Here is a 25,039-nt window from a genome sequence, read left to right as displayed (position 1 = left end):
TTGCCTTAAGGAACTGAAACAACCTGCCTTTACCAAGTCTATGCTGGCTATCCTTGATAATCATGTGCTTTTTCAGATGGAAGTTTATTTTGTCCCTGTAAATCTTGAGGTGTGATACAGAATAAAATCATAGATTAAGATATATCAATAATTCACTTTGTTCATACTAAAAGGGCCAATTTAAATTAAAATGAATCAGCGGTTTTACTAATAACATTTATTTTTAAAATTGGGATTAAGTCGAGTAATAAAATGTTTTATACCTCACTGGATTGAAATCGATTTGTCGATGCAAGTCATATCTTGCACCCTAGTCTTAAGTATTGCTCATAACTTACAATAAAATATTCACCAAGACATACAAATGTCCTTAGATTAATCCAGAAAAAAACATTATATACAAATTTTATGGTAACTACATTAATTTAAAAAAACAATTTATTCTTATATTGCAGGAATACAGTTAGGTGGCAACTCGCATTGATGCAATACGTGGTTAACAGAGAAATAGGACACAAGTTCAACTGAGTCTCCTTCTTCTGATATCACCACGCTCTTTCATTTGCAATGCAACAGGATGCAACGAAGTAGAAATCAGGTGCTTCACGAATAGGTGTACAATTATTTCCTGGGCTGTTTATGTCTACCACCTAACAGCAGCACTGTCAGAAACTTCAAAGCAGATGTTCATCTTCTGATGCAAGGTCCAAGGAGACAAAAAGGGGAGGGTAACAGAGTTCATCATCCTTGGAGCAGAGAGAAAAACATGTTTCTGTAACCATTGAACAGCAAGAGTATTGGTGCCAATTATTTAATGTACTTTTCCATAAACTTCTTGTGGAATTCTGAGCGAAGTGTATCATTCACAAATCTTTTATCTCTCTTTGATTCATCTATTCCTTTAGCACAGTTCTTGAACACTACATCGTCATCCCACCTAAAAGAAAAACAGAATTAAATTATGGCACTACTGCCCCAAGTACAAAAATATCTGAAGTTATTTCTGTCATTCATCACCGTTGTCATTTTCATAGGATGATGTGAGCCAACTTAAATTTATCCCCTCCCAAATTGGCACATCCTAATCCCCGCCATGCGCACAATTTACTCAATGTCTCCTGTTCAGTTATGCAATGATGTTAGCATCATTAGGCAGATTTCATAATGATTGTTTTGAGACAGAATTATTACTTCCCAGCCTTATTTGCATGTATTGTCTTTCAAAACAGGAAAGTAGGAAAATCAACTTCAAAACATAAACTATGCAAGACCCAGGATGGTGCCTCCATCAGTATGCCTAAATCTTAAACCTCCTTGAAATACTACTGTAGCAAAACACTAACATGCTTCAGTATCAGGACAGGAACAGCAAATGTGAACTACTTCACATAACTAGCTTGCAAACAGCTTCAAAGGCACCCTCTGAGCTACACGTCCATCACAGGGGTAGGAAGAAATCTAACTTTTGCCTAAGGATTCTCCCCACCAGAAAACAAGATTATATATATTTACTATGTTATGTCATAAAGTCCACTCATTAGGTTTGACTTAAATTTTAATTCTGTTCTGAAATGAAACAAATTGTTGTGTAGATTTCAACTCTGTCATTTGGGTGGAATGCAAGAACTAGAAAATTAACACAATTCTAAAAGGAACACTGTCACAAGGTGACTTTTCCATCTGTGACTCAATGGAAGTTCTTATTCATAGCCAGTGTTTTACCTTTAAAAAAAATTAGAGTACCCATTTCATCTTTTCCAATTAAGGGATAATTTAGCGTGGCCAATCCACCTACCCTGCACACCTTTTGGATTGTGGGGGCAAAACCCACGTTAACATGGGGAGAATGTGCAAACTCCACACGACAGTGACTCAGAGCCGGGATCGAACCTGGGACCTCGGCGGCATGAGACAGCAGTGCTAACCATTGAGCCACCGTGCTCTGCCCGTAGCCAGTGTTTTAACAAGCACCTTTCACAATCTCATTGTCCCAAAGTACTTTACAGCAATTATGTATTTTTGAAGTGTAAGGAAATGCAGCAACAAAATTGTGCCTAGCAACCTCCCACAAACAGCAACAAGATGAATGACCAATTAGGCTGTTGATTCTGGGATGTTAATCAGGACAGCAGGCAATCCAAGCTCTGCAAAGAATAGTGATATGAGATCTTTCACATCCATCTGAGAGGGCACATAGAATCAATGGCTCACCTTATAGATAGAAGTCTTACAATACCAGGCTAAGTCCAACAGGTTTGTTTCTAATCACTAGCTTACGGAGCGCAGCTCCTTCCTCAGGTGAATCCTCATTCACCTGAGGAAGGAGCTTCACTCCGAAAGCTAGTGGTTTGAAACAAACCTGTTCCAAGAGGCGTATGGCCTACTCCTGCTCCTATTTCTTACATTCTTAGTGTTGTCCTGCCAGAAGGCATTTCATTCTACAAGACTTTAGTTTTGTGCAAATAATTTGATACACTGGAAATTAAATTATGTTCAAGTTGCTCAAGAACTCAATTTTGATGCTTGACTATATTTTACTGCAGCAAGAAAAAAAGGTTCAGCAATTGACAATATTCTAAAACATAGCTACTGATCACAGCTCAGAATATCTTTAGCATTCCACAGTAAGCATTACAAATGTATTCCCATGTTCTATCTCTACAGAAAAGTGCCAGCATATTGGCTACTCAGTCTTGTTTCTGTTAACAGAATATTCTAAATGGTTCTTTCACTTTACCTCCGCTTCACTTTGAAGTTTGACTGTCCAATGAGGTTCAACAGAGGATTGCCACTCAGAATATTTTCCATTCTAATTCTTTCTTCTTCAGCTTTCTGTTCACGCTCCTATGGAAGTTATAAATTCACAGTTATGTAGGATGTGCCATTTAGAAACTTGTGATTTCTGAATATCTTTATTTTCTAACAGACCCCCCCCCCACTCAAATTTGAGCAGTGTTAGAAGTCAAATTGTTTAAAGTTTCTCAAATTCCCCAAAATGCATTCGAGGTTTTCTAATTCACAATAATATTAGCTGTCCTCATTTCTTCTGATGTGGAAGACTCTCTTCTTCTCTGCAAGACGTGCCAGATCATCGACATGGATACCACTATTACACGTGAGAACACCACCCACCAGGTACGCGGTACATACTCGTGCGACTCGGCCAACGTTGTCTACCTCATACGCTGCAGGAAAGGATGTCCCGAAGCGTGGTACATTGGCGAGACCATGCAGACGCTGCGACAACGAATGAACGGACATCGCGCAACAATCACCAGGCAGGAATGTTCCCTTCCAGTCGGGGAACACTTCAGCAGTCAAGGGCATTCAGCCTCTGATCTCCGGGTAAGCGTTCTCCAAGGCGGCATTCAGGACCCGCGACAACGCAGAATCGCCGAGCAGAAACTTATAGCCAAGTTCCGCACACATGAGTGCGGCCTCAACCGGGACCTGGGATTCATGTCACATTACATTCATCCCCCACCATCTGGCCTGCAAAATCCTACCAACTGTCCTTGCTTGATACAATTCACACCTCTTTAACCTGGGGTTACCCCATCTCTGGATCTGTAAAGATTTAATCACCTGCTAATGCTCGCATTCCTAGCATTGTTTGGCATCTTTGAATTTGTCTATATATGTGTTTCTGGAACAGACCTCTTCATTCACCTGAGGAAGGAGCTGCGCTCCGAAAGCTAGTGACATCGAAACAAACCTGTTGGACTTTAACCTGGTGTTGTAAGACTTCGTACTGTGCTCATTTCTTCTGTCACTCATATGCTAAATTTACAATACTGCATAGGACCACTGGGAAAAAAAAGTCAAGTCTGTTCTGCCATTCAATGGAATCATGACTGATCTGCAACCAACTCCATAAAACTACTTTTTCCCCATAACTCTTAATACCCTTGGCCTATTATTCTCAATTCTAAAATTAACAATTGATCTAGCAGTTGTTTGTGGAAGAGAATTCCAAATTTCAAGTGTTTAATAATTTCACTTCTGGAAAGTCTGCCTCTAATTATTTGTTTATATGTTGTCAGTCCCAGGTTCCCTAATCAGCAATTATTTCTCCTAAGCAAACCACAAGAACTTCATTGTTAACAACTCCATACAAAATATATTTGCTGCCCCGCATAGGTACAAAAAAAAAAAATCAAAGGGCTAATGGAACACTGGCTTTCATCTCAAGGGGGCTGGAATATAAAAGGGGAAGATTCAATTATACAGAAGCTTAATCATATTCCATCTGAAGCATTACTTTCAGTTTGGGGCACTGTGTCTGAAGGCTATATTGGCCTTGCAGAGGGTCACAAGTGCAGATTAACCATCATGCTATCTAGTGTTAAAGGATTAAATTGTGAAGGCAAGTTGCATAAACCTAGCTTTCATTCCCATGAGTTATAATGGTTGACGAGGTTATCAAATTGAGGTGCTTAAAACAATGGTCACTCAATAGGCTTGATGCAGGGATGTAATCTTAAACTTAAGAGCTATGAATTTTGAGACTGAAAAACAAGAATAGCATAAATCTTTAACTTGCACTTCTGAAGGCTCTGGATACCGAGATGAATAGGTTTTGCTTAGGTTAAGAGTAGCAATGGATATAGATCAAAGGCTGGTAAATGGAATTAAGATACTGATCAATCATGATGTTTTAATAGCAAAACAAGCTCAAGGGGCTGACTAGCCTACTCCCATTTCCATTGGAACATAAATAGGCTATTTACCACTTTGAGCCTGTTCCACAATTCAATTAGATCATAGCTGATCTGTGACTTAACTCCAAATACCTGTTTTTGTCCCTTAGCCTTTATAATAATCTTTATTAGTGTCACAAGTAGGCTCAAATTAAAACTGCCACACTCCAGCGCTTGTTCAGGTACACCGAGGGAAAATTCAGAATGTCCAATGGGAGGAAACGGGACCACCCAAAGGAAACCCACGCAGAGAACATGTAGACTCCGCACAGGCAGTGACCCCTTAATACCTTTGATTAACAAAAATCTTAAGACTTAATATTAACAATTAATCTAACATAATCTGGTGGAATATTGATGAATCCTGCACCTAAATTCCCGGTTGTGTAACCTCTCCTCAACATTTTCCCCTTGGAGTCCAGGCATCATTCTGGCAAATTGTCAATGAAATTCTTCCTCGGGGCAAGTACTTTCTTTCTCAAGTGTGGAGCTCAGAACTGCACAGATGCTGTCTCACTTGGACTTTGTACAGCTACAACATATCTACACCCTTGCATCATCCCGATTGCTAGAATCCAGGGTCAGATTCAATGGAAAAGAAATTATGTCCAGTTTTGAGTGCCGAAAAACACCCTGGTTTCAACAACACGTTGCTGTTTTCTCTGCAAAGCCGCACTGGAGTTATTTGATCTCTCCTCTCCTCACCCCGCTCCCTGCCAATGACTCATTCAATATGAGAATCTGGATCATACCCAGTGAGGGAGAGATCGAGATTGCGATGTCTCGCGAGACACCATTAAATCTCGCAAGGCATTTCGAGCGTTGTAAATCTCGCAAGATTCAACTGCCTTGTTCCGACACCAAGTCGGCATGACGAGGCCATTAAATCGCAGCTCAAACGTTTTTAAAAATTCATTAACTGATGTGTGAATCACTCGATCACCAGGCCAGCATTTACTGCCAACATTAGTTTCGCTTCAGAAGGTGGTGGTGTACTGCCTTCTCCACCCACTGCAGTCCTTGAGGTGTAGGTACAACAACGTGTTGTTAGGGAAGGAATTCCAGGATTTTGACCCAGCAACAGTGAAGGAATAGCGATACATTTCCACGCCAAGATAGTGAGTGACATGGAGTGGAACAGCCAGGCAGTGGTGCACCCAGGTATCTGTTGCTTTTGTCCTTCTGGATGGCAGTGGTCGTCGGTTTGGAAGGTGCAGCCTAAGGAACATTGGTAAGTTTCTGCAGTGCATCTTCTGGATGGTACACATGGCTGCCACTGTTCGTCGATGGTGGAGTGACTGAATGTTTGTGGAAGGGGTAGCAATAAGTGGACTGCTTTGTCCTAGATGGTGTCGAGCTTCTACAGTGTTGTTGGAGCTGCATTCATCCAGGAAAGTGGAGAGTATTCCATCACACTCCTGACTTGTGCCTTGTAAATGGTAGACAGGCTTTGAGTGGTTAGGAAGGTTAGTTACTTGCCGCAGGATTCCTAGCCTTTGACCTGCTTTGGGAGTAAGGCTAGCCCAGTTCAGTTTCTGGTTAAAACTAACTCCCAGGATGTTGATAGTGGGGGTTTCAGTGATAGTAATACCATTGAATGTTAAAGGGTGATGGTTAGATCTTCTCTTGTTGGATATAGTTATCATCTGGCGCTTGTGTGAACATAGGAATCAGGAACAGAAGTATGCAATTCACCCCTTTGAGCCAGCTCCGCCATTCAATCACAAGATGGCTGATCTCTTCCTGCTCTTAAATCCACCTTTCTATCTCCAGCAATTCTCCAGCTGCGTTGCACACTCCCTTGAGTGCAACGTGGCCAATGGATGCCGGGAGAGGCTTCCAGCGAGCCTCCCGAAAGCCTCCGCGCCTTGCGAGATTCTCCGAAGTCCCGCAGGATGTCGGAATCGGAACTCCGTCCAAATGGACGTGACCAAACGGCGCTCCCAGAAGCAGGTCGTATACTTACTTACGACCTAATCACACAGGATCCACTGGCCTTCCTCGATTCTTTGGCCTCCCCAGGGAGGCTGAAGCCAGGCGCCCATCAGTTCTGGTCCACACAAACGTGGACCAGGCGGAACGGCACCCGGGGGCCATCGGACCCTGGGTGGTCAGGGTAAGTGCAGGGTGGCCCCCTGGCCCTCCCCTGGAATGTGAGCACCTTGGCACTGCCCAGCTGGCATCTTGGCACTGCCATTGCCAAGGTGCCTGGATGGCACTACCAACCCAGCAGGAGCACTGCCTGGATGGAAATGCAAGGGTGCCATAGTGCCAGGGTGGCACTGCCAAGGGGCAAGGAGGACCATGCCCAGAAAATGAGGGTATTGGGAGGGGGGGGTGGTGCTGTAAGGGGGGCCTGAAGAGGGGGGACCTCCAGAGTTGGCGGTCCTCACTTGGGGGGGTGGGGGGTAGTGTCCATGTGTGTGGGACCCACAAGCTCACTTGGAGATCGAGGCACCCTTTCAAAATGGCGGCCTGATCTCGGAGTTTAGCTCCCCAGTGCTAAAAAGTGTAATTGAATAGCAGTGGGGAACTCCCCGAAAACCCCACCACAAATTAACTTAGAATTTTTTGGGGAGAATTGCGCGTAGAGAATTTTACTCGCCACTTGGGTCAGCTCAAGCCTGGATATTATCCAGGGCTTGCTGCATTTGGACATGTAGTACTTCAGTATCCGGGCAGTCGCGGATCGTGCTGAACTTGTGCAGTCATCTGCGAACATTCCCAGTTCTGACCTGAAGGATGGTCATTGATGAAGCAGCTGACAATGTTGGACCGAGGACACTACCCTGAGGAACTCCTGCAGTGATGTCCTGGAACTGAGACGATTGACTCCAACTACCACAACCATCTTTCTTTGTTCTGGGTGTGACTCCATCCAACGGAGAGTTTTACCCGGATTCCCACTGACACCAGTTTTGCTGGGCTCCCTGGTGCCATACTCGGTCAAATGCTGCCTTGATGTCAAGGGCAGTCACTCTCACCTCACCACTGGTATTCAGCTCTTTTCTCCATGTTTGAATCAAGGCTGTAATGATGTCAGGAGTTGAGTGACCCTGGCAGAACACAAACTGAGCTTCAGTGAGCAGTTTATTGCCGAGTAAGTGCCACTTGATAGTGCTGTTGATGGCCCCTTCCATCATTTTGCTGATGTATCCACCTAAATTGGCCAGCTCCCGATTTAAAATGGCGAACGGCAAAGGCTGATGGGAAAGTCAGCCAACATAGACAGAAACCAGCAGTTGCAGGTCAGCTGTGTATTTACCTCTGCAAAGGCCAGACAACATCGATACCAGCGACCATCAGCATAACAATGTAGCAGCCATCTGCATACTGATGAGCAATCCCCGGGAACAATAAGTTACATTTTGGACACACAGAGCAAAGCCAGATTCCTCGGCGCCAGCAGGAGCCAACACAAAGGAGGTGAACGAGCACCTCAAGACCGCCCATCGATCAGGGAACCGCTCCAGTATTGGAGAAATCGAACCAAGCGATTGGGACAAAGTCCAATCACTTGGGACCAGGTACAGGGTCCGCCCCGAAAGGCAGGAAGCCCCTGGGGACTATAAGAGTTAAGCCCCAAGTTCAAATCGCTCTCTCTTCACCTCTGCGTCCTGCCCGGGTCACCCAGCAACACGAACAAACATTGACCGTGACCTGTGCAGTGACTCCCGAACAAAGTAAGTAAGTCTTAATTCAACGCTCGCTACGAGATAGGCGCTCCTAGCTACCAATCCGTACCAACTTCAAATCCCGCAGACTCAGAACCCGAACGAAAGGCCATTTGTTCCCCTGACCTGGTGGGCCAGTCCGAAGTTAAGTATAGGCCTGTTAGTTGTAGAAGTAGCTTAGACGTAGAATTTGTGCATGAGTAGCGATTATTGTGTATAATAAATGTGCTTTGATTTGAATCTTACTAATCAGTGTATTGGGTTATTGATCATTACTCGGACTTGAACCTCGTGGCAGTATCATAAAGATACCTGGCGACTCGAGAGCAAAGATAATAAAACAGAGCAATTGAACCAAGGAGAAAGTTAGCAACATTATTTGGCGACATCTGACGGGACCCAATCTAGAAGTGGCATAACCACTCCGGGAGAACCCAAGAATTTGAATTAGAGATCCAATTGGGAACAGAAAACCACAAGCGTTCAAGCAGTTCTGATCAATGCTCATAATTCGGAAGTGTGTGTATGCATGCGGTAACTAACAGGGCGGTAAGGTAAAACTGATAGATTTTTTTGTTGCGACAAAACTGTCGGGAGTTTGTATATCAGAAAGTAGCGAAAGCCGTACCCGTATTTACAGCACTGCCTTAATACCCCTGTCCCAAATTTGAAGAGCAGCATTCGGATAGGAAAGATGGCAATGCAGGCAATGCAATGCCTCATGAACCCAGAGGAATTTGCGGTCGCAGTGACAAGCAGCAGTAGAGTGGGACAATGTCCCATTTGGGAGGAAGAGATCAGGAAATATCTCAAAGGGAAAGGATGGCCCCTTTTGAATGAATTCTGTGACATCGAGGAATCAGGCCCCGGGAGTATAGGACATACTTGGTGGGAGAACCTGAGCGAGATCCACAAAAAGAGCTTAGGGAAAGCTCGCAAGCCGATGGCAATCGTGTCCTGCTTGGCACAATTGCGAGGCACAGAGGAGGTCGTTAGGACGCTCCGGAAAGAGGTAGAGGGCATACATCGAATGAGTCAGGTCGATGTAAGTGAGGTAGAATGAGAGAATTTAGAATTGAGAAGGAAGCTGGCAGCAAAAGATGGAGAGGTGGAGGATGCCAAAAGGGCTCACCAGTCTTGTCTGGCGCACTTAAGCAGCTTCCGGTCTCAATATGAAAAGGCCTATCAGGATACGCAACGTGTAGTCCTGGTACGTGAAGAAACAGAAAAGCAGGTAGAAGCATTGCAGAGACAGTGCAGCGACCTAAAGGCAGCGTTAAGAGCACTCCATGCTGCCAACACAGAGCAAAGACAAAGCACGCTAGATCACGCAAAGTGCCGGAAGCAGATTGCAGAGTTGCAATCGCTGCTTTCAGTTCAGAAAGGCTTCCAGGAAACCTTTGGAGCGAAATTAGATCAGGAAGACGGCCCTGATTGGGAAGAATTAAATGAAACAGCGCAGAGATATGTTCAGGGAACATGTGCGCAGGGAAAGCCACAAAAGAGGAAAGCGCCCCAACCCCCCACAGAGCAGATAGTTCAGGCTCCAATGAACCCAGTAACCACCTGCCGCACAGCCATAGTGGACGATACGGAATTTCTATACTACACCCCCTTAACAGTGACCCAATTACGGGATGCGTGCGATAAGATCACACCGTTGCTCCCCACCTCAGACCCCCACCATTTCTTTGCCACCGTAAAGCATCAGGCGACCATGTACGGCCTGGATGAGCGAGAGCATGTAAAACTCACAGTTTTAAGTTTAGACCCTTCAGTAGCAGCAGCCCTTCCAGACCCACAGAATTTAGGAGGAGGCACCCTTGCAGAAATACATACCGCGATCCTGGATGTGATTGGGTATAACCGGGGTGACCCCGTAGATGGCCTCAACAAATGCAGGCAAAAGAAAGCCGAGCACCCCAGTGTTTGCTGGACGCCTGTGGATCCACTTTGCAGCAGTCTTTGGAGACTTAGACCGCGCCTATTTGTCCCCAGACAACATGGCCAAATGGACCCGCACTCTTATCTCCCATGCCACAGAAACAGGATAGGAAGCTTGCGCGAGTTATGATCCCTCAGAGGAGGCCCATAACGAGAAGTGGGTAGTGAAAAGATTGTCCCGCGCTTGGGAGCAATCTTTACAAAGCAAACCCGCAGTCAAAAATCCCGAGGAAAAGCAGGCCGACGCAGATATACAGGCAGTTACAACCCCGCACGAGTGAATGAGGAAAAGAACAGCCCCCCACCCAAGTCACAGGAGTGTTACAATTGTGGACAGTTGGGACACTTCGCAAGAGAGTGCAATGCCCCTAGAAAGCCACAGAGAGCCCAGCAGATGGGCACTCTGAGTAAGAAGAAGATAGAGCCCATTCATAGTGTTAGCGCCCGTTCAGATCAGACGGACCTGACCGGAACGGACTGACGGTGTTCGGGCTCCCCCAGTTGGGTCTGCGACACCCTTTGGGAGAGGTCCGGACGACCGGTAGTTGCAGCGAAAATTCGGGGACAGCCCATCGAGTTTCTATGGGACACAGGAGGGTCCCACACCACAATAAATTCATCCACCCTGTTTCAAAAGGACAAGTGGCCCACTACAGCCACCATCACCCTCAGCGGCTTTACAGGCCACTCACAGCAGGGACACATCACAGCGCTGTACCCATTCAAATCGGCAACATCGCCACCAAGCACCCCGTGGTTTTAGTCGATCTACCACACACAGCAGAACACATTCTGGGAATCGATTTCATGAATTCCCACAATCTTTCATTTGATCCAGTCAACCAGTGTGCCTGGGAAATGGCAAAGTCCGCAAGAGGCCTCGCAACGCTCAACATAGGAGAATACGCGAACAAAATTAGCGCAGTAGGTGAATTTGGGTTCAACCCGACCACGCTTAGCACGGCCAAGCAGGTTAGGGCAGTTCTGCAAAAGAACAGGGCAGCATTCGCGACCCACAAGCACGACTGTGGACGGATGACTGGCTCCGTACAAATAACAGGACCTGACCCTAGACCCCCAAAACAGTATGGATTTCCCCAAGAGGCAGAGGGAGAAATCTCAACGGTAATAGAAAGCTTATTAGAGCAGGGTGTACTTAGATCAGTAGCCTCCACTAATAATGCCCCGATTTGGCCAGTGAGAAAGCCCGATGGATCATGGCGACTGACCATCGATGACCGGGAACTCAACAAAATCACCCCTGCAGCAGCCCCCACAGTAGCAACAAGTCCCGAGACCATGCTCAAGCAGGGACTCAATTCCCGATTCTTTACGGTTTTGGATGTCAGTAATGAATTCTGGTCCATTCCATTGGCAAAGGCGTGCCAGTACAAATTTGCCTTCACCGTTAAAAATCAGCAGTACACGTGGACATGCCTGCCACAAGGATTCCACAACTCCCCCTCCATTTTCAACCGACAGCTGGCAAATGGTTTAGCCAAATTCTCTCGCCCAGAATGTCTGGTCCAGTACGTAGATGACCTACTACTGCAGACAGACACAAAGAAGAGCACATTGAGCTTCTGTCCGAACTCCTGGAACTCTTACACTCAATCAGTTGTAAAGTCAACCCCAAAAAGGCCCAGATTTTGGAAGATAAGGTGATATATTTGGGAACAATTATCACACATGGTAAATGCAAGATTGAGCATAAAAGGATTGACTCGATTGCGAAATTGCCCCTTCCCCAGAACGTTTCAGCCCTCCGGTTGTTTTTAGGACTGGTTGGCTACTGCCAAAACCACATTGACGGTTTCGCCAGCAAGGCAGCACCCCTCTCAGACCTCCTAAAGAAAGGAGCCCCCTGGAAATGGCTTCCGCAGCATACGGATGCTGTGGATGCGTTGAAGCAATCACTCATAGCAGCCCCCGCACTACAAGTTCCGGACTCGCTTTCCCCTTACGCTTTAGAGGTAGCAACCACAGACCGCACCCTTTCGGCCGTGCTCCTCCAGGAACGGCACGAACAGTTAAGGCCCGTAGCTTACGCCTCCAGAATTTTAGATGCTGTGGAGCAGGGATTTTCAGCCTGTGAGAGGCACCTGCTCGCAGTATTTTGGGCAGTGCAGTATTTTTCATATATTACCGGACTGAACCCCATCACAATTCTCACCGAACACACCCCCACCCAACTTTTACTGGACGGACGACTCAAGGACGGTACAGTAAGCCAGATTAGAGCAGCTAGATGGACCCTTCTCTTGCAGGGACGGGACATCACTGTTCAACGGACAAAGACGCACACCTTTTTAGCCGACAACTTACAGTACCCCGGAACCCCCCATGAATGTGAAATTATCTCTCCACACCACAACACAGGCCCCTTTATCGCGAAAACACCCCCTAGAAAGATAGGTAATTCAACCCAGAGCCCCCAGCACACAAGACACGTGCGAGCCCATAAAGATCTATGTGGATGAATCTTCCACAGTCTTGGATGGGAAGCGCATATACAGGTTGCGGTATATATGTTGAGGACGCGCAGGGACGCGCCCAGAAGGAAATATCATTAAAACTGCCAGGCCACTTAGGCGCGCAGGCAGCAGAACTTGCGGCCATCGTATATATAGTGGACCACCCAGATTCCTTCCCCAGCCCAGCAGACATATACTCGGATAGCCTCTATGTCTGCAATAGCCTCTATGTCTGCAACAGCCTCACGGAATTCCTGCCCCTGTGGAAAGCAAGAGAATTTGTTTCCGCAGATGGAAAAACCCTCCCTTCAGCCCCATTGCTCCATCACATTTTAGAGAGAGCACAGAACGGGACTTTTGGGATAGTCAAAGTTCGAAGTCACCATCGTTCCTCTCCCCCCCTGGAAATGTAAAAGCCGACGCACTGGCTAAAGCAGGTTCCAGGCATGGATATTTTTGGACACCCCCGAAAGCGCACCAGTGAATGCAGTTCAGGTCTCGCAGACAAAGATCGAGGATCTAGTAGAGGCCCAGAAGCAGGACAGCAATCTCAGGAAGATTTTAAAAGGAAAATATCCAGAACCCTATGAGAGATTTAAAAATGCAGTGAGCACACATGACGGTGTGGTGTTAAAAGACACCCTTTATGTGGTTCCTGAACAGGACAGGAATCAACTGATTTGTTTATTCCATGACGGTCATGGACATCAGGGAATCGATCCCACTACAGCCCACCTCAAGCAGCTTTGTTGGTGGCCGAATTTAAAGGACGATGTAAATCACTACATCGAGAATTGTCTTATCTGCGCCCAGAATAATCCGGACAGATATGCCAAAAAGGCTCAACTCAGTCACGCCCGACCCGTTAACGGCCCCTGGACTAACCTCCAGATTGATTTTATAGGACCATTACCCCCTTGCAGGAATGGTTATAAATATGTACTCGTGGTGATAGACACGTTTACGAAATGGGTGGAAGCATTCCCAGCCAGAACAAACACTGCAAAAACCACAGCCAAGATATTGACCCACCACATCTTTACAAGATGGGGACTCCCCCGCAGTATTGAATCCGACCAAGGTTCCCATTTTACGAGACGTGTCATGCAGAACGCCCTCACGATATTTGGCATCACCCAAAAATTCCACATAGCATACCACCCACAGTCGAGTGGTATCGTGGAGCGCATGAATCGGACCCTAAAATCCACCCTCAGAAAAATGGTCCAGCAAAACAACACCACTTGGGACTCAGTCCCCCCTTTGCGCTGATGTTTTTGCGTAATACAATTTCAACTTCCACAGGTTACACCCCACACACCCTCATGACCGGACACCCCATGAAAGGCACAGAATTTTTATTAGGTTTAGACTTGACCAGCCCCGAAGTGACGGCCCTCACACACGAGAAAGCAGTGGAGCAATTAGTGGAGAATGTTAAAACGGCTCAGCTAGCAGCCGCAGTGAAACTGGGCATAAGGAAGAAACAGAGCAAGGCTTGTTTCGACAAGACAGTGCATGCGAATGAGTACAGTGTAGGACAGCAAGTCATGCTCTCCGTATACAACCCCAGCACATTCCTGTCACCGAAGTACTCAGGTCCGTACTCCATTGCGGACAAAGTAAGCTCTTCCGTATACAAGATAAAGTATCCCAACGGAAAGACTGCGTGGTTCCATATCAACCAGCTGAAGGCATATGGAACACAGTCTAACCACTCACACCACGTCATGCTCGACGCAGCACACCACACCCCACCCACAGCGAACGTAACCCTACCATCCCCCAACACGGCCAGCCCAGCCACGGACTCCACCCCCAAAATATACACTCCGCCCCGCAACGCCCACCGACTGCAGCAGCAGACAGCGACTGTGACTCGGACGATAGCCACAGCATGCCTCCCTACTATCCCCATGCAACAGGACCCACACCCAACGAATCCGACTACGATCCGAGTGATCCCTTCATGATCACTTTCCTAAACAAACCCCACCACCGACCAACACTGCCGACCCCGATTCCATCCCCACACAACTAGACACCACCTGTTGGCAGAGACAACTCATACAGACTCGTCCGAAACGACGAGAGCGACCCCAAATCACACCATGCAGCCCTATCAACCTTACTACATTCAAGAGTTTGGCATCCGGGAGAAGATGACGACCTTGAGTCTGACTCCCAAACCGAGAACCCCTTTGCGACCCTGTTCGCAACCGATAACTGAAGTGTCCAGATGATGTTTCAAAAGGAACCACTTGGGAGAAAACGGTGTCCTTTCTGATGGAACCTGCAGCATGTTTTATGTTGTTTGTAGTGTTTTGTTTAATGTATGTCAGACCAGAAATTTTTTTTTCAACGGCCCCATGCCTTTTCGGCCACAGAGACTTGCTATTGGCCAGACGCTAGTTCAGAGGAACTAGTTTGCAGAGACTTGTTAAGGTCCCAGACGCCAGTTCAGCGGAACTCGTCTGTCAACAGATACCACACGCCCGTTCAGAACTGCCCTTCTGGTTCGAGGGAAGAACCACTACAGCAGCCCCCCACGATGACTACATTTCTTGCCCATCCTTGTCGGTTGCTCAGGCAGTGGAGAAACGGCTTGGGACCCACCCTGCGTGGGAAACCCCCCTCTGGTCAGCTACGCTCAGGTATGGGAGACATGGCATGGGAGACATGGCATTGGTCGCCATCCTACCCGGTGACTCCATCCAACTCTTACCCGTCGCGGCCCATACGCACCTCATTTGGGAAATTTTAGTTCAAAAAGTTTTGTTTTGCTTCAGGTAACCCTTAGGTTGCCAACCACATGCTATTTACACCCTGAAACATTTGGATGGTAAACCGCACAGTCTGCAAGACGGCTCGCACTGGTTCATTATTTGTAAGTGTGTCTTGTCCTAAAATTCGGTTTTTGAAAAAAGAATTCGGGAGTCACACATAGTGACCAATTATAAAGGGAGTAATTGGCACTAAAGGACAGACAGGCTATCATACGAGATGTTAAACCAAGATAGTTACAGACACTATGCTTGATTCCACAGAACTCCAGAAGCTCCAGGACCGGAGAAGAGAAGAGAAGGGAAAGAAGAAGCACCATGAGGACTTCCTTCGGATGGTTCATCGTAATAATGGACATTTGGTTGCACGTGAACGCGAACCCCATGACCTCAAGCCCCCCAGCCGTTAATGTTTCACTTCCCCACAGTACCCAGAGCCCAGTCACCAGCGACACCACATCATCTTGGTGTGCCAGGTTTATAACCTGGTACTCCCTGTCCTACGTAATAGAATCCTTGCTGGTATTGGCGATACTCTGCTGCATCGTGCAGACTATGCGTCTGAGGAAATGGAGAAGGAGCGCTTACCGCGCTCACACCCCGGTATATAGGATCAGATCCCCTATTTTCGGATACGACCAGACCCCCCGACCCCCGCGATCTATAATAAAGAGCAAGCATTCATTTGCAGTTTTATTGTAAATAAAGAAATGTAAAGAAATGTTCATGAGCAATGGTACGATCCTGAGCTTGACTGCCAAGCCAGGAAACATGTGTATAAACTGCTATGATTTTGTTTGTATGGTTGAGGAAGTTAGAGTGATGAAATGTTTAAGTGAGTGTAGTGTATTAAGGATAGTTAGAGGTTCCTATTTTTTTTTTTGTAATACATGTCCCTGTTTGACATTGCGCCCCTTAGAATTGTCAGGTAAAAATTTTTTTGCATAGTTATGGTTAGTGTAGAGGCCATGAAAGAAGTGCTCCCCAGGTCAGGGAATGGAAAGCAACGTAGTTATGTGATCCATCACGCTTCGCGTTAGGATCACAAGGAGGGTGTGTAGCCACCTAAATTGGCCAGCTCCCGATTTAAAATGGCGAACGGCAAAGGCTGATGGGGAAGTCAGCCAACATAGACAGAAACCAGCAGCTGCAGGTCAGCTGTGTATTTACCTCTGCAAAGGCCAGACAACATCGATACCAGCGACCATCAGCATAACAATGTAGCAGCCATCTGCATACTGATGAGCAATCCCCGGGAACAATAAGTAACATTTTGGACACACAAAGCAAAGCCAGACTCCTCGGCGCCAGCAGGAGCCAACACAAAGGCGGTGAACGAGCACCTCAAGACCGCCCATCGATCAGGGAACCGCTCCAGTATTGGAGAAATCGTACCAAGCGATTGGGACAAAGTCCAATCACTTGGGACCAGGTACAGGGTCCGCCCCGAAAGGCGGGAAGCCCCATGGGACTATAAGAATTAAGCCCCAAGTTCAAATCGCTCTCTCTTCACCTCTGCGTCCTGCCCGGGTCACCCAGCAACACAAACCAACATTGACCGTGACCGGTGCAGTGACTCCCGAACAAAGTAAGTCTTAATTCAACGCTCGCTACGAGATAGGCGCTCCTAGCTACCAATTCGTATCAACTTCGAATCCCGCAGACTCAGAACCCGAACGAAAGGCCATTTGTTCCCCTGACCTGGTGGGCCAGCCCGAAGTTAAGTATAGGCCTGTTAGTTGGAGAAATAGCATAGACGTATAATTTGTGCATGAGTAGTGATTATGGCGTATAATAAATGTGCTTTGATTTGAATCTTACTAATCGGTGTATTGGGTTATTGATCATTACTCGGGACTTGAACCTCGTGGCGGTATCAAAGATACCTGGGACTCGAGAGCAAAGGTAAAAAAACAGAGCAATTGAACTAAGGAGAAAGTTAGCAACACTGATGATTGATATTAGAGTGGTAATTGGTTGGGTTGGACTGGTCCTGTTTCTTGTGCACAGGATAAATCTGGGCAATATTCTACTTTGCCGGGTAAATGCCAGTCTTGTAGCTGTACTGGAACAGCTTGTTCTGGAGCACAAGTCTTCAAGGCTATTGCCGAAATATTGTCAGGGCCCATAGCCTTTGGGGCATCCAGTGACTTCAGCCATTTCTTGATATCATGTGGAGTAAATCGAATTGGCTGAAGGCTTATTATGAAGTGGCATTGGGATATATCCCATGTTAAAGATACTATATTAATACAAGCTTAGTTATTGATAATATGGTTAAAACCCCACAAAATAAAGAACAATATTTAAAAAAACGAAAGACTCACATCTATATAGCACTTTTCATGTCCACCTGATAGATGTGGGCCTTAGTTTAACGTCGCATCGGAGACACCTCCAATAGTGCAAGTGCTCCCACAGTAACATACTGGAGTGTTGGTCTTGATTTTGTGTTAAATCCTGTAGTTGGACTTGATTCTGGAATCTTGCAATTCAGAGTCAGCATGCTACCAACTGATGCTAAAAATATCACACCGGTAGACAATGGCAAAGTAGCACAGGGCTAAATCACTGGCTTTGAAAGCAGACCAAGGCAGGCCAGCAGCACGGTTCAATTCCCATACCAGCCTCCCCGAACAGGCGCCGGAATGTGGCGACTAGGGGTTTTTCACAGTAACTTAATTTGAAGCCTACTTGTGACAATAAGCGATTTTCAATATGAAAAAACACGAGTACATGAATTCTAGAAGGGAGAGTTTTTGAACCCAAGTGTAGGAGGTACACAAATTCTTCTTAAAACATTTCTTACCAAATCACTAGAGGGATTGCAACTCACTACCAAGTTATGCCTTCTGTTGGTCAATTGCAAAACAATGGAATTGATATCAGCAACAGCAGAGAAGACTTTAGTCGACACACTACAGACTCCTTAGTTGCAAATGTTATGGGCCAGGGTTTAGAGAACCCCAAAGTGAATCATGGAGTTCACCTGACCCACAACTTTTAATAGATTGTGGTATGGGAGCACACGGTCCACTCTACAGGTGTGGTACAGCAGAAATGGAAAAGTATTTTTTAAAGCAAACCAATGTTTATTCTATGAACTCAAGTTAACCTTTTTGAAACATACAGTGAACATCTTAGCAAACATCAATTCAAATACAACCCCCAAAGACTACAACACTAAGTAATCCTTTAAGCTTTCCTTTTTAACATCCATACGACTTAAAACACCTTTTATCAGAAGCACACCAGGTTAAAGTCACTACTGTTATTAGTTTTAAATCACCAGGATCGATTTACAGTCTTTAGATTACAGAGAGAGATTCATACACCTTCTGGCTGTGACCAGCTATCCAGCTCTGAAAACGAAACTAAAACACACCCTGCAGCAAACCGTAAAAACAAAAGTAAAAAGTTGACAGACAGCCCAGCTCCACCCACTCGCTGACATCACTGCAGTGATAAACACCCATTTCTTAAAGGTACTCTCACTACAGATATTTATGAACATACCCATTTATAAACACCCATTTCTTAAAGGTACTCTCACTACAGATATTTATGTACATACCCATTGATAAACACCCATTTCTTAAAGGTACTCTCACATGACACAAAATAGCGAGGCCAGCAGTCCTCAAGAGGGAAAAAGTTGAAATAAATGTTGCTTTCAATTATTTTAACACAGTTGCTGTGTACAAAATTAGGATCAGGTATGACGATTGGCCTGTCATTCCTGGGCTAGCAAACGTATAAAACTGCTAATTTTATAATTTGAAATCACAGTCATCTCTTCAATTAGCATTGGTGCACATCAGCCAGCTAGCTCTCACTCTCTGGAATTCTCTCCCAAACCCTTCCACCAGCAGGGAGTTGGGAGGACCTGTGGGTAAAGATAGAGGCGGGCTCTTGTCGGGGGTCGAGGTTGGGGTGCTGGCAATGGCGCCGTTCCCTATGGCCCCAGGGAAGTATACGGTGAATCCGATGGTGGTGGCCATGTTGAAGATTTGGAGGCAGTTTAGGCAGCACTTGAAGCTGGGGAACTGGTCAGGAGGATGCCGATTAGGGAGAATGATGGATTTGAGCTGGGGAGGTTTTGGGGATGGGAAGAGAGGGGGGAATAAGGATCTGTTCCTGGGAAGGCGATTTGGAAGTTTGGAGGAGTTGGGCAAGAAGGATGGGTTGGCGTGGGGAGAATGTTTTAGGTATATGCAGGTTTGGGACTTTGCGAGGAAGGTTTTCTCGACAGCGCCTCACTCCTCGCTGTTGGAGGCGGTGCTGTCAGTTGGGGGATTGGACAGGGGGAGTCGACTCGGCGACTTATGGGAGGATTCTGGAGAAGGATGGGATGTCTATGGAGGGGTTAAGACGAAATGGGAGGAAGAACTGGGGGCGACGCAAGGAGAGGGATTGTGGTGTGAGGTGCTGAGGAGGGTGAATGCCTCAACTTTATGCCCAAGGTTGGGGCTGATACAGTTGAAGGTAGTGTACAGGGTGCACCTTACAAAATCAAGGATAAGCCGACTGTTCGAAGGGATGGAGGATGTTTGCGAGTGTTATGGGAGTGGCCCTGCGAACGATGTTCATACGTTATGGTCCTGTCCGAAGCTAGAAAGGTTTTGGAGGACAGTGTACAGTACAATTTTGGGGGTCTTACACACTGGTGTGGAGCCTGGTCCCCTGGAAGCCAGATTCAGGGTGTCAGACTGGCCAGAGCTGCAGGCAGGTGCGCGGGCAGATCTTTAGCCTTTGCCTTGCTGATTGCTCGCATCCAGGTCTCGTTGGGATGGAGGTCAGCTTCTCCACCCTGTGCGTCGGCATGACAGGGGGACCAGCTAGAGTTTTTGTCTCTGGAGATGGGTCTGATCCTATACATGTGGTTGTAGAACCAATTGTATCCATCGCCGTCGCGCCCTCCCCCCAAAGTGCTATGAGTGCGGTAGAATTGTAATTCCTCTAATAAATTTTATCTCAAGTTATTTTTCAGCCAGCATAATAATTGAACCACTGATGACTGAACTTATTCAGAGTGATCACTGCTGTGTAAAAACTCATCCCAAACTTCCCTTATTACTTCCGAATTCCAGTGTACGTATAAACTAATTAAGCAATAAGGAAAACATATATTGGGTAAGTAAATAATTATTACGTTTAAAGATCACAAAGGCATGAAGGCCAGCTTCACTACTACATTCAATGGCATATAGAATCATAGAATTCACAGTGCAGAAGGAGGCCATTCGGCCCATCGAGTCTGCACCGGCCATGAGAAAGAGCATCATATTTAAGGTGTACCTCCACCCTATCCCCGTAACCCCACCCCACTTGTTTTGGACACTAAGCGCAATTTAGCATGGCCAATCCACCTAGCCTGCACATATTTGACTGTGGAAGGAAACCAGAGCACCCGGAGGAAACCCACGCAGACACATGGAGAACGTGCAGATTCTGCACAGACAGTGAACCAAGCTGGGAATCAAACCTGGGACCCTGGCGCTGTGAAGCAACAGCGCTAACCACTGTGCTCATGAGCCACGCCGGAAATAGGTATCATAATACTAAGTACCAGAGGACCTGAAAAGGAAAAGATTGATCAGAAATATTTTGCAGTGGGGAGAAGTAGAAGATGCGTGTTTACAGTAGAGAAACAATACTGGACAACATACAGGAGGACTGTTTAGAACAGGGCTATTCAAAGTCACGGTCTTGACTCGCGGGTGGGTCACTGGCTGGTCCCGATCGCGGAGAAGTGCACAATAGCCATTACCGACTTTTACATCAAGAATTGCTGCCGCTGCTGTCTTTTAAATAGAGATACATTAAGTATGTACAGAGTCTTCCAGCCAGAAGCGGCAGCAGAGAGCAGGCCACACACCCTGCACGCAGAATTGTCATGAAGTGCCTTCTAGGTGCATTCTTTTGGCGCCAAAGCAGGGAGCAGAGTTGTTTCGATTTTGCAACTGCTGACAAGCAAGACAGATGAACAGTGAAGATCACACAATACAGTGGTTAGCACTACTGCCTCACAGCACCAAGGACCCGGGTTCAAACCCGACCTTAGGTGACTGTCTTTCTGGAGTTTGCAGTTTCTCCCAGTGTCTGCGTGGGTTTCCTCCGGGTGCTCCGGTTTTCTCCCACAGTCAAAAGATGTGCAGGTTAGGTGGATTGGTTATGCTAAATTGAGCCTAGGTGGGGTTACAGGGATAGTGTGGGGTTTGGGCCTAGGTAGGGTGCTCTTTCAGAGGGCCGATGCAGTTTTGATGGATCAAATGGCTTTCTTCTGCACTGTAGTGATTCTATGATTCAATGGTTTTCTTAAAAGTAAGAGATGGCAAGAGACTCAAATAGGTAGTTTACCTATTGGACAGGATCTCACAACAGAATCTGCTGGAGAGTCCAGGGCAGGGCAGAGCAGTGACATGTTAGAGCTCCAGGGCTTCTGGTTAACAACCCTGAAAAAGAAACTTTACTCGGAACAACATAGTATAAAGTCGATTTCTTGAGGTATGGTTTTGTTAATTGTGACAATGCAAATAAGGAGGCAAAGCCCATGTGTGTTATATGCAGGGAAGTACTGGCAAATTAGAGAAGTTTCAGAATTTGAAAGAGAAGTGAAGTGGTGTGTGAAAAATTCCTTTTCAGCTCAAGACTGCAGAGTCAGTTATTAACTTAGAGCTGACTCCAAATTAAAAGACCACCCTGCTGCAGCTTACCTATCATACCATATTAAAAACACGCCAAAAGTCCAAAAAGGTTGTTAGAATGATGGTATAGTGTTTTGCAGAAGTATCCAGTGCTGAGTAAAACATGCATTTTGTTGCTATCGCAGTTCACGATGACCTACATGTGCGAGGCTGAGCATTCTGTTTTCATAAAGGTGAAGACGGCACAAAGGAATGGTTGAAGCCTGCACCTGATATGCACATTATCCTCTGCTCCGCTGAACCGGATTCAAATGAGATTGAGAGGATAAAAACAGGCTCCAGTTATGCATTAAAAGGTAACCGAGCGTGGCATGTGTCGCAAAGGTCAGTAAGCGTGTGTCACGAAGGTTGGCCGCCATATGTCGCGAAGGCTGGTCAGCGTGGGTCATGATGGTTGGCCAGCATGGGCCCCGAAGGTTGGCCGGTTTACAAAAGTGGGTCCCGGGAATAAAAGTTTGAAAAACATTGGTTTAGAACAACCTGCATTGTTGCTATTTAAGGTATTTGCAAATTCTGCATTGCAGACGATCTACAGGTCAAGTCACCCAATTTAAAAGGCTATTACACTTGAGAAGGTACAGATGAGCAAAATAACAGGAATATGTTATGAGGAAATGTTAGAGTTACAGGTTGTTTGTGAAGAAGCAACATGGTCTCAATAAAGTCTTCAAATTCGAAATTGTTCACAATGGCAAAGATTTCAAGAATCAAAAGACAAGTCAGAGTTTAAGTCAGAAGGGAAATCAGGTCTTATTCAGACTAATAAAATAGCTTGCTAAAGAAAGTCTTTGAAATGGTGTTTTACAACACAAAAAAAGAATAACTGTCCGTGTGGAGTTTGCATTTTCTTCCAGTGTCTGCTTTGGTTTCCTCCGGGTGCTCCGGTTTCCTCCCACAGTCCAAGGACATGCAGGTCAGATGGATTGGCCATGCTAAATTGCCGCTTAAATGTCCAAAAGGTTACATGGGGTTACTGGGATAGGGTTAAGGCGTGGGCTTATGTCGGGTGGCTCTTTCAGCACGTTGGCACTGATTCGATGGACTGTGGAGGCAGAGTCCTTGAAAATATTCAAGGCCAAGATCACTAGATTTTTAATTAGTTGGGGAATTAAGGGTTACGGAGATAATAAATGGGTTTAGTGAGTGTTAAATCAGCTATGCTCTTGTTAAATGGTGGAGCAGGGTCAAAAGGCTGAATTGCCTACTCTTGTTCCTATTTCTTATGGTCTAAATAGTTTGCATTTTTTAAAATAAATATTTTTATTCTCCTCCTTTTCACATTTTCATCCAAATTTACACCCACCAACAATCAAAGTTTGCATTTCTGTTTGAACATCCCAAAGCATGTCCCTTTGTCACAGAGATGGGCTGTGGGACTTAGAAGGTTCGTTTGTTTAATTTAGCTGGTTATTTCTCAGTTGCGGTTTTGGTTTGGTGTTGACTGCAACTCAGAGTTGGGAGAGCCAAGAAAATAATTATTAGGTTTGTATCTAAGGAAGAAAGATACTTTATCGCTCACCATGTTGAATGCGGGTAAGGCGCAAACTTAGTTTGGAATTTGTTAGGGGAAAAGTTGGAACATATGCCAAGCTTGAAGCTGAAATAAATAATCTCACAAAGCTTTGTGGCAAAAAGCAGATTGTAGTTAGCTTCTAAATAGACAGCTTAGAACAAGGTACAGAGAAAGTATCTGCTGGTAGCTGGAATCAGCTGCGGGACCAACAATTGTACAGAAGCTTTAGGAATTTAGAGGGCCAGGGATGTTCCAGATGTTTAAATTCTCAAGTTAGAATGCAGTGAAGCTGAAGTTTATCTGATAAGTCCACAGTTATCAGATTTTGGAGCATTGCTTTTGGTAGTGATGGTGTCCTTCCCTTTGGTCCCAAGAAAAATGTTAAATGAACCGTCAAAATTCTCGAATAAGGGACATCCGGTGGCGGCCATGCGCGGGTAGGTCGTGTTATCGGCAGCTCCCGCCGCTAACGGACTAACGAGCCCTTTCAAGGAGCTTTGGCGGCCCCTTTTCGACGAAAATCGGCAGACAAACAGTGCTAGAAGGCTCCCCACATTAGTTTATGGAGGGGAGAAGGAGCAGGATGGCCAAACAAAGGACCACTGAGAAGCGGCAGGAACGGTGCGGGAACAGAAAATAGCGGCCGGCTCGGATTAGGCAGCGTCGGCCCAGTGGTCGCGGGAACAGCAGGAGTTCCTCAGAAGCTGCTTTGCTAACCTGAAAACAGAGATGCTGGCCCCAATAAAAAAAATGGTTGAGATCCAGAAAATGCAGGAGAAGACGATCAAGGAGATTGAGAAAAAAGGTCTCGGATAATGAAGATGAGATACTGGGCCTGGCCGTCAGGCTGGAGGCACATGACGCCCTGCATAAGAGGTGGCAGGATAGGCTGAAAGACCTTGAAAACCAGGTCTAGGAGGCAAAACCTGCACATTCTGGACCTACCCGAGGGTGCAGAGGGGTCGGACGCGACTGCATTCATGACCACGTTGCTGGGGACCCTGATGGGGAGGGGAGCATTTCCTCAGCCCCTGGAACTGGATGGGGCGCACAGAGTCCTTGCAAGGAAGCCCAAAACTAATGAACCACCGAGGGCTATGGTGGTACGGTTCCACCGCTTCTCAGATAAGGAACGAGTCCTGCGATGGGCTAAAAAGGAACGGAGCAGCAGGTGGGAGAACAGCGTAATTCACATTTACCAGGACCTGGGAGCAGAACTGGCCAAGAGGCGTGCTGGATTCAAC

At 46.2% G+C, this 25,039-nt stretch overlaps 1 protein-coding gene across 2 annotated transcripts in view; it reads right to left on the bottom strand.

Annotated features, from left to right (window-relative positions):
* Positions 1-420: 420 nt before the first annotated feature.
* Positions 421-25,039, bottom strand: part of cwc15 (CWC15 spliceosome associated protein homolog) — a 99,038-nt gene continuing 74,419 nt past the window's right edge. For both annotated transcript variants that reach the window (XM_072476404.1, XM_072476405.1), the window contains exons 6-7: positions 2,738-2,844; positions 421-937 (exon numbers count right to left, since the gene is read on the bottom strand). In XM_072476404.1, the coding sequence (XP_072332505.1) occupies positions 808-937; positions 2,738-2,844 (237 nt within the window). In that variant the 3' untranslated portion in view covers positions 421-807. The remainder of the gene's footprint in view (positions 938-2,737; positions 2,845-25,039) is intronic.

Source organism: Scyliorhinus torazame, chromosome 15 (assembly GCF_047496885.1).
Source record: "Scyliorhinus torazame isolate Kashiwa2021f chromosome 15, sScyTor2.1, whole genome shotgun sequence".
Classification (NCBI taxonomy): domain Eukaryota; kingdom Metazoa; phylum Chordata; class Chondrichthyes; order Carcharhiniformes; family Scyliorhinidae; genus Scyliorhinus; species Scyliorhinus torazame.
Note: the sequence above shows the minus strand (reverse complement) of the source record. Positions and strands in the feature narration are given on the sequence as shown.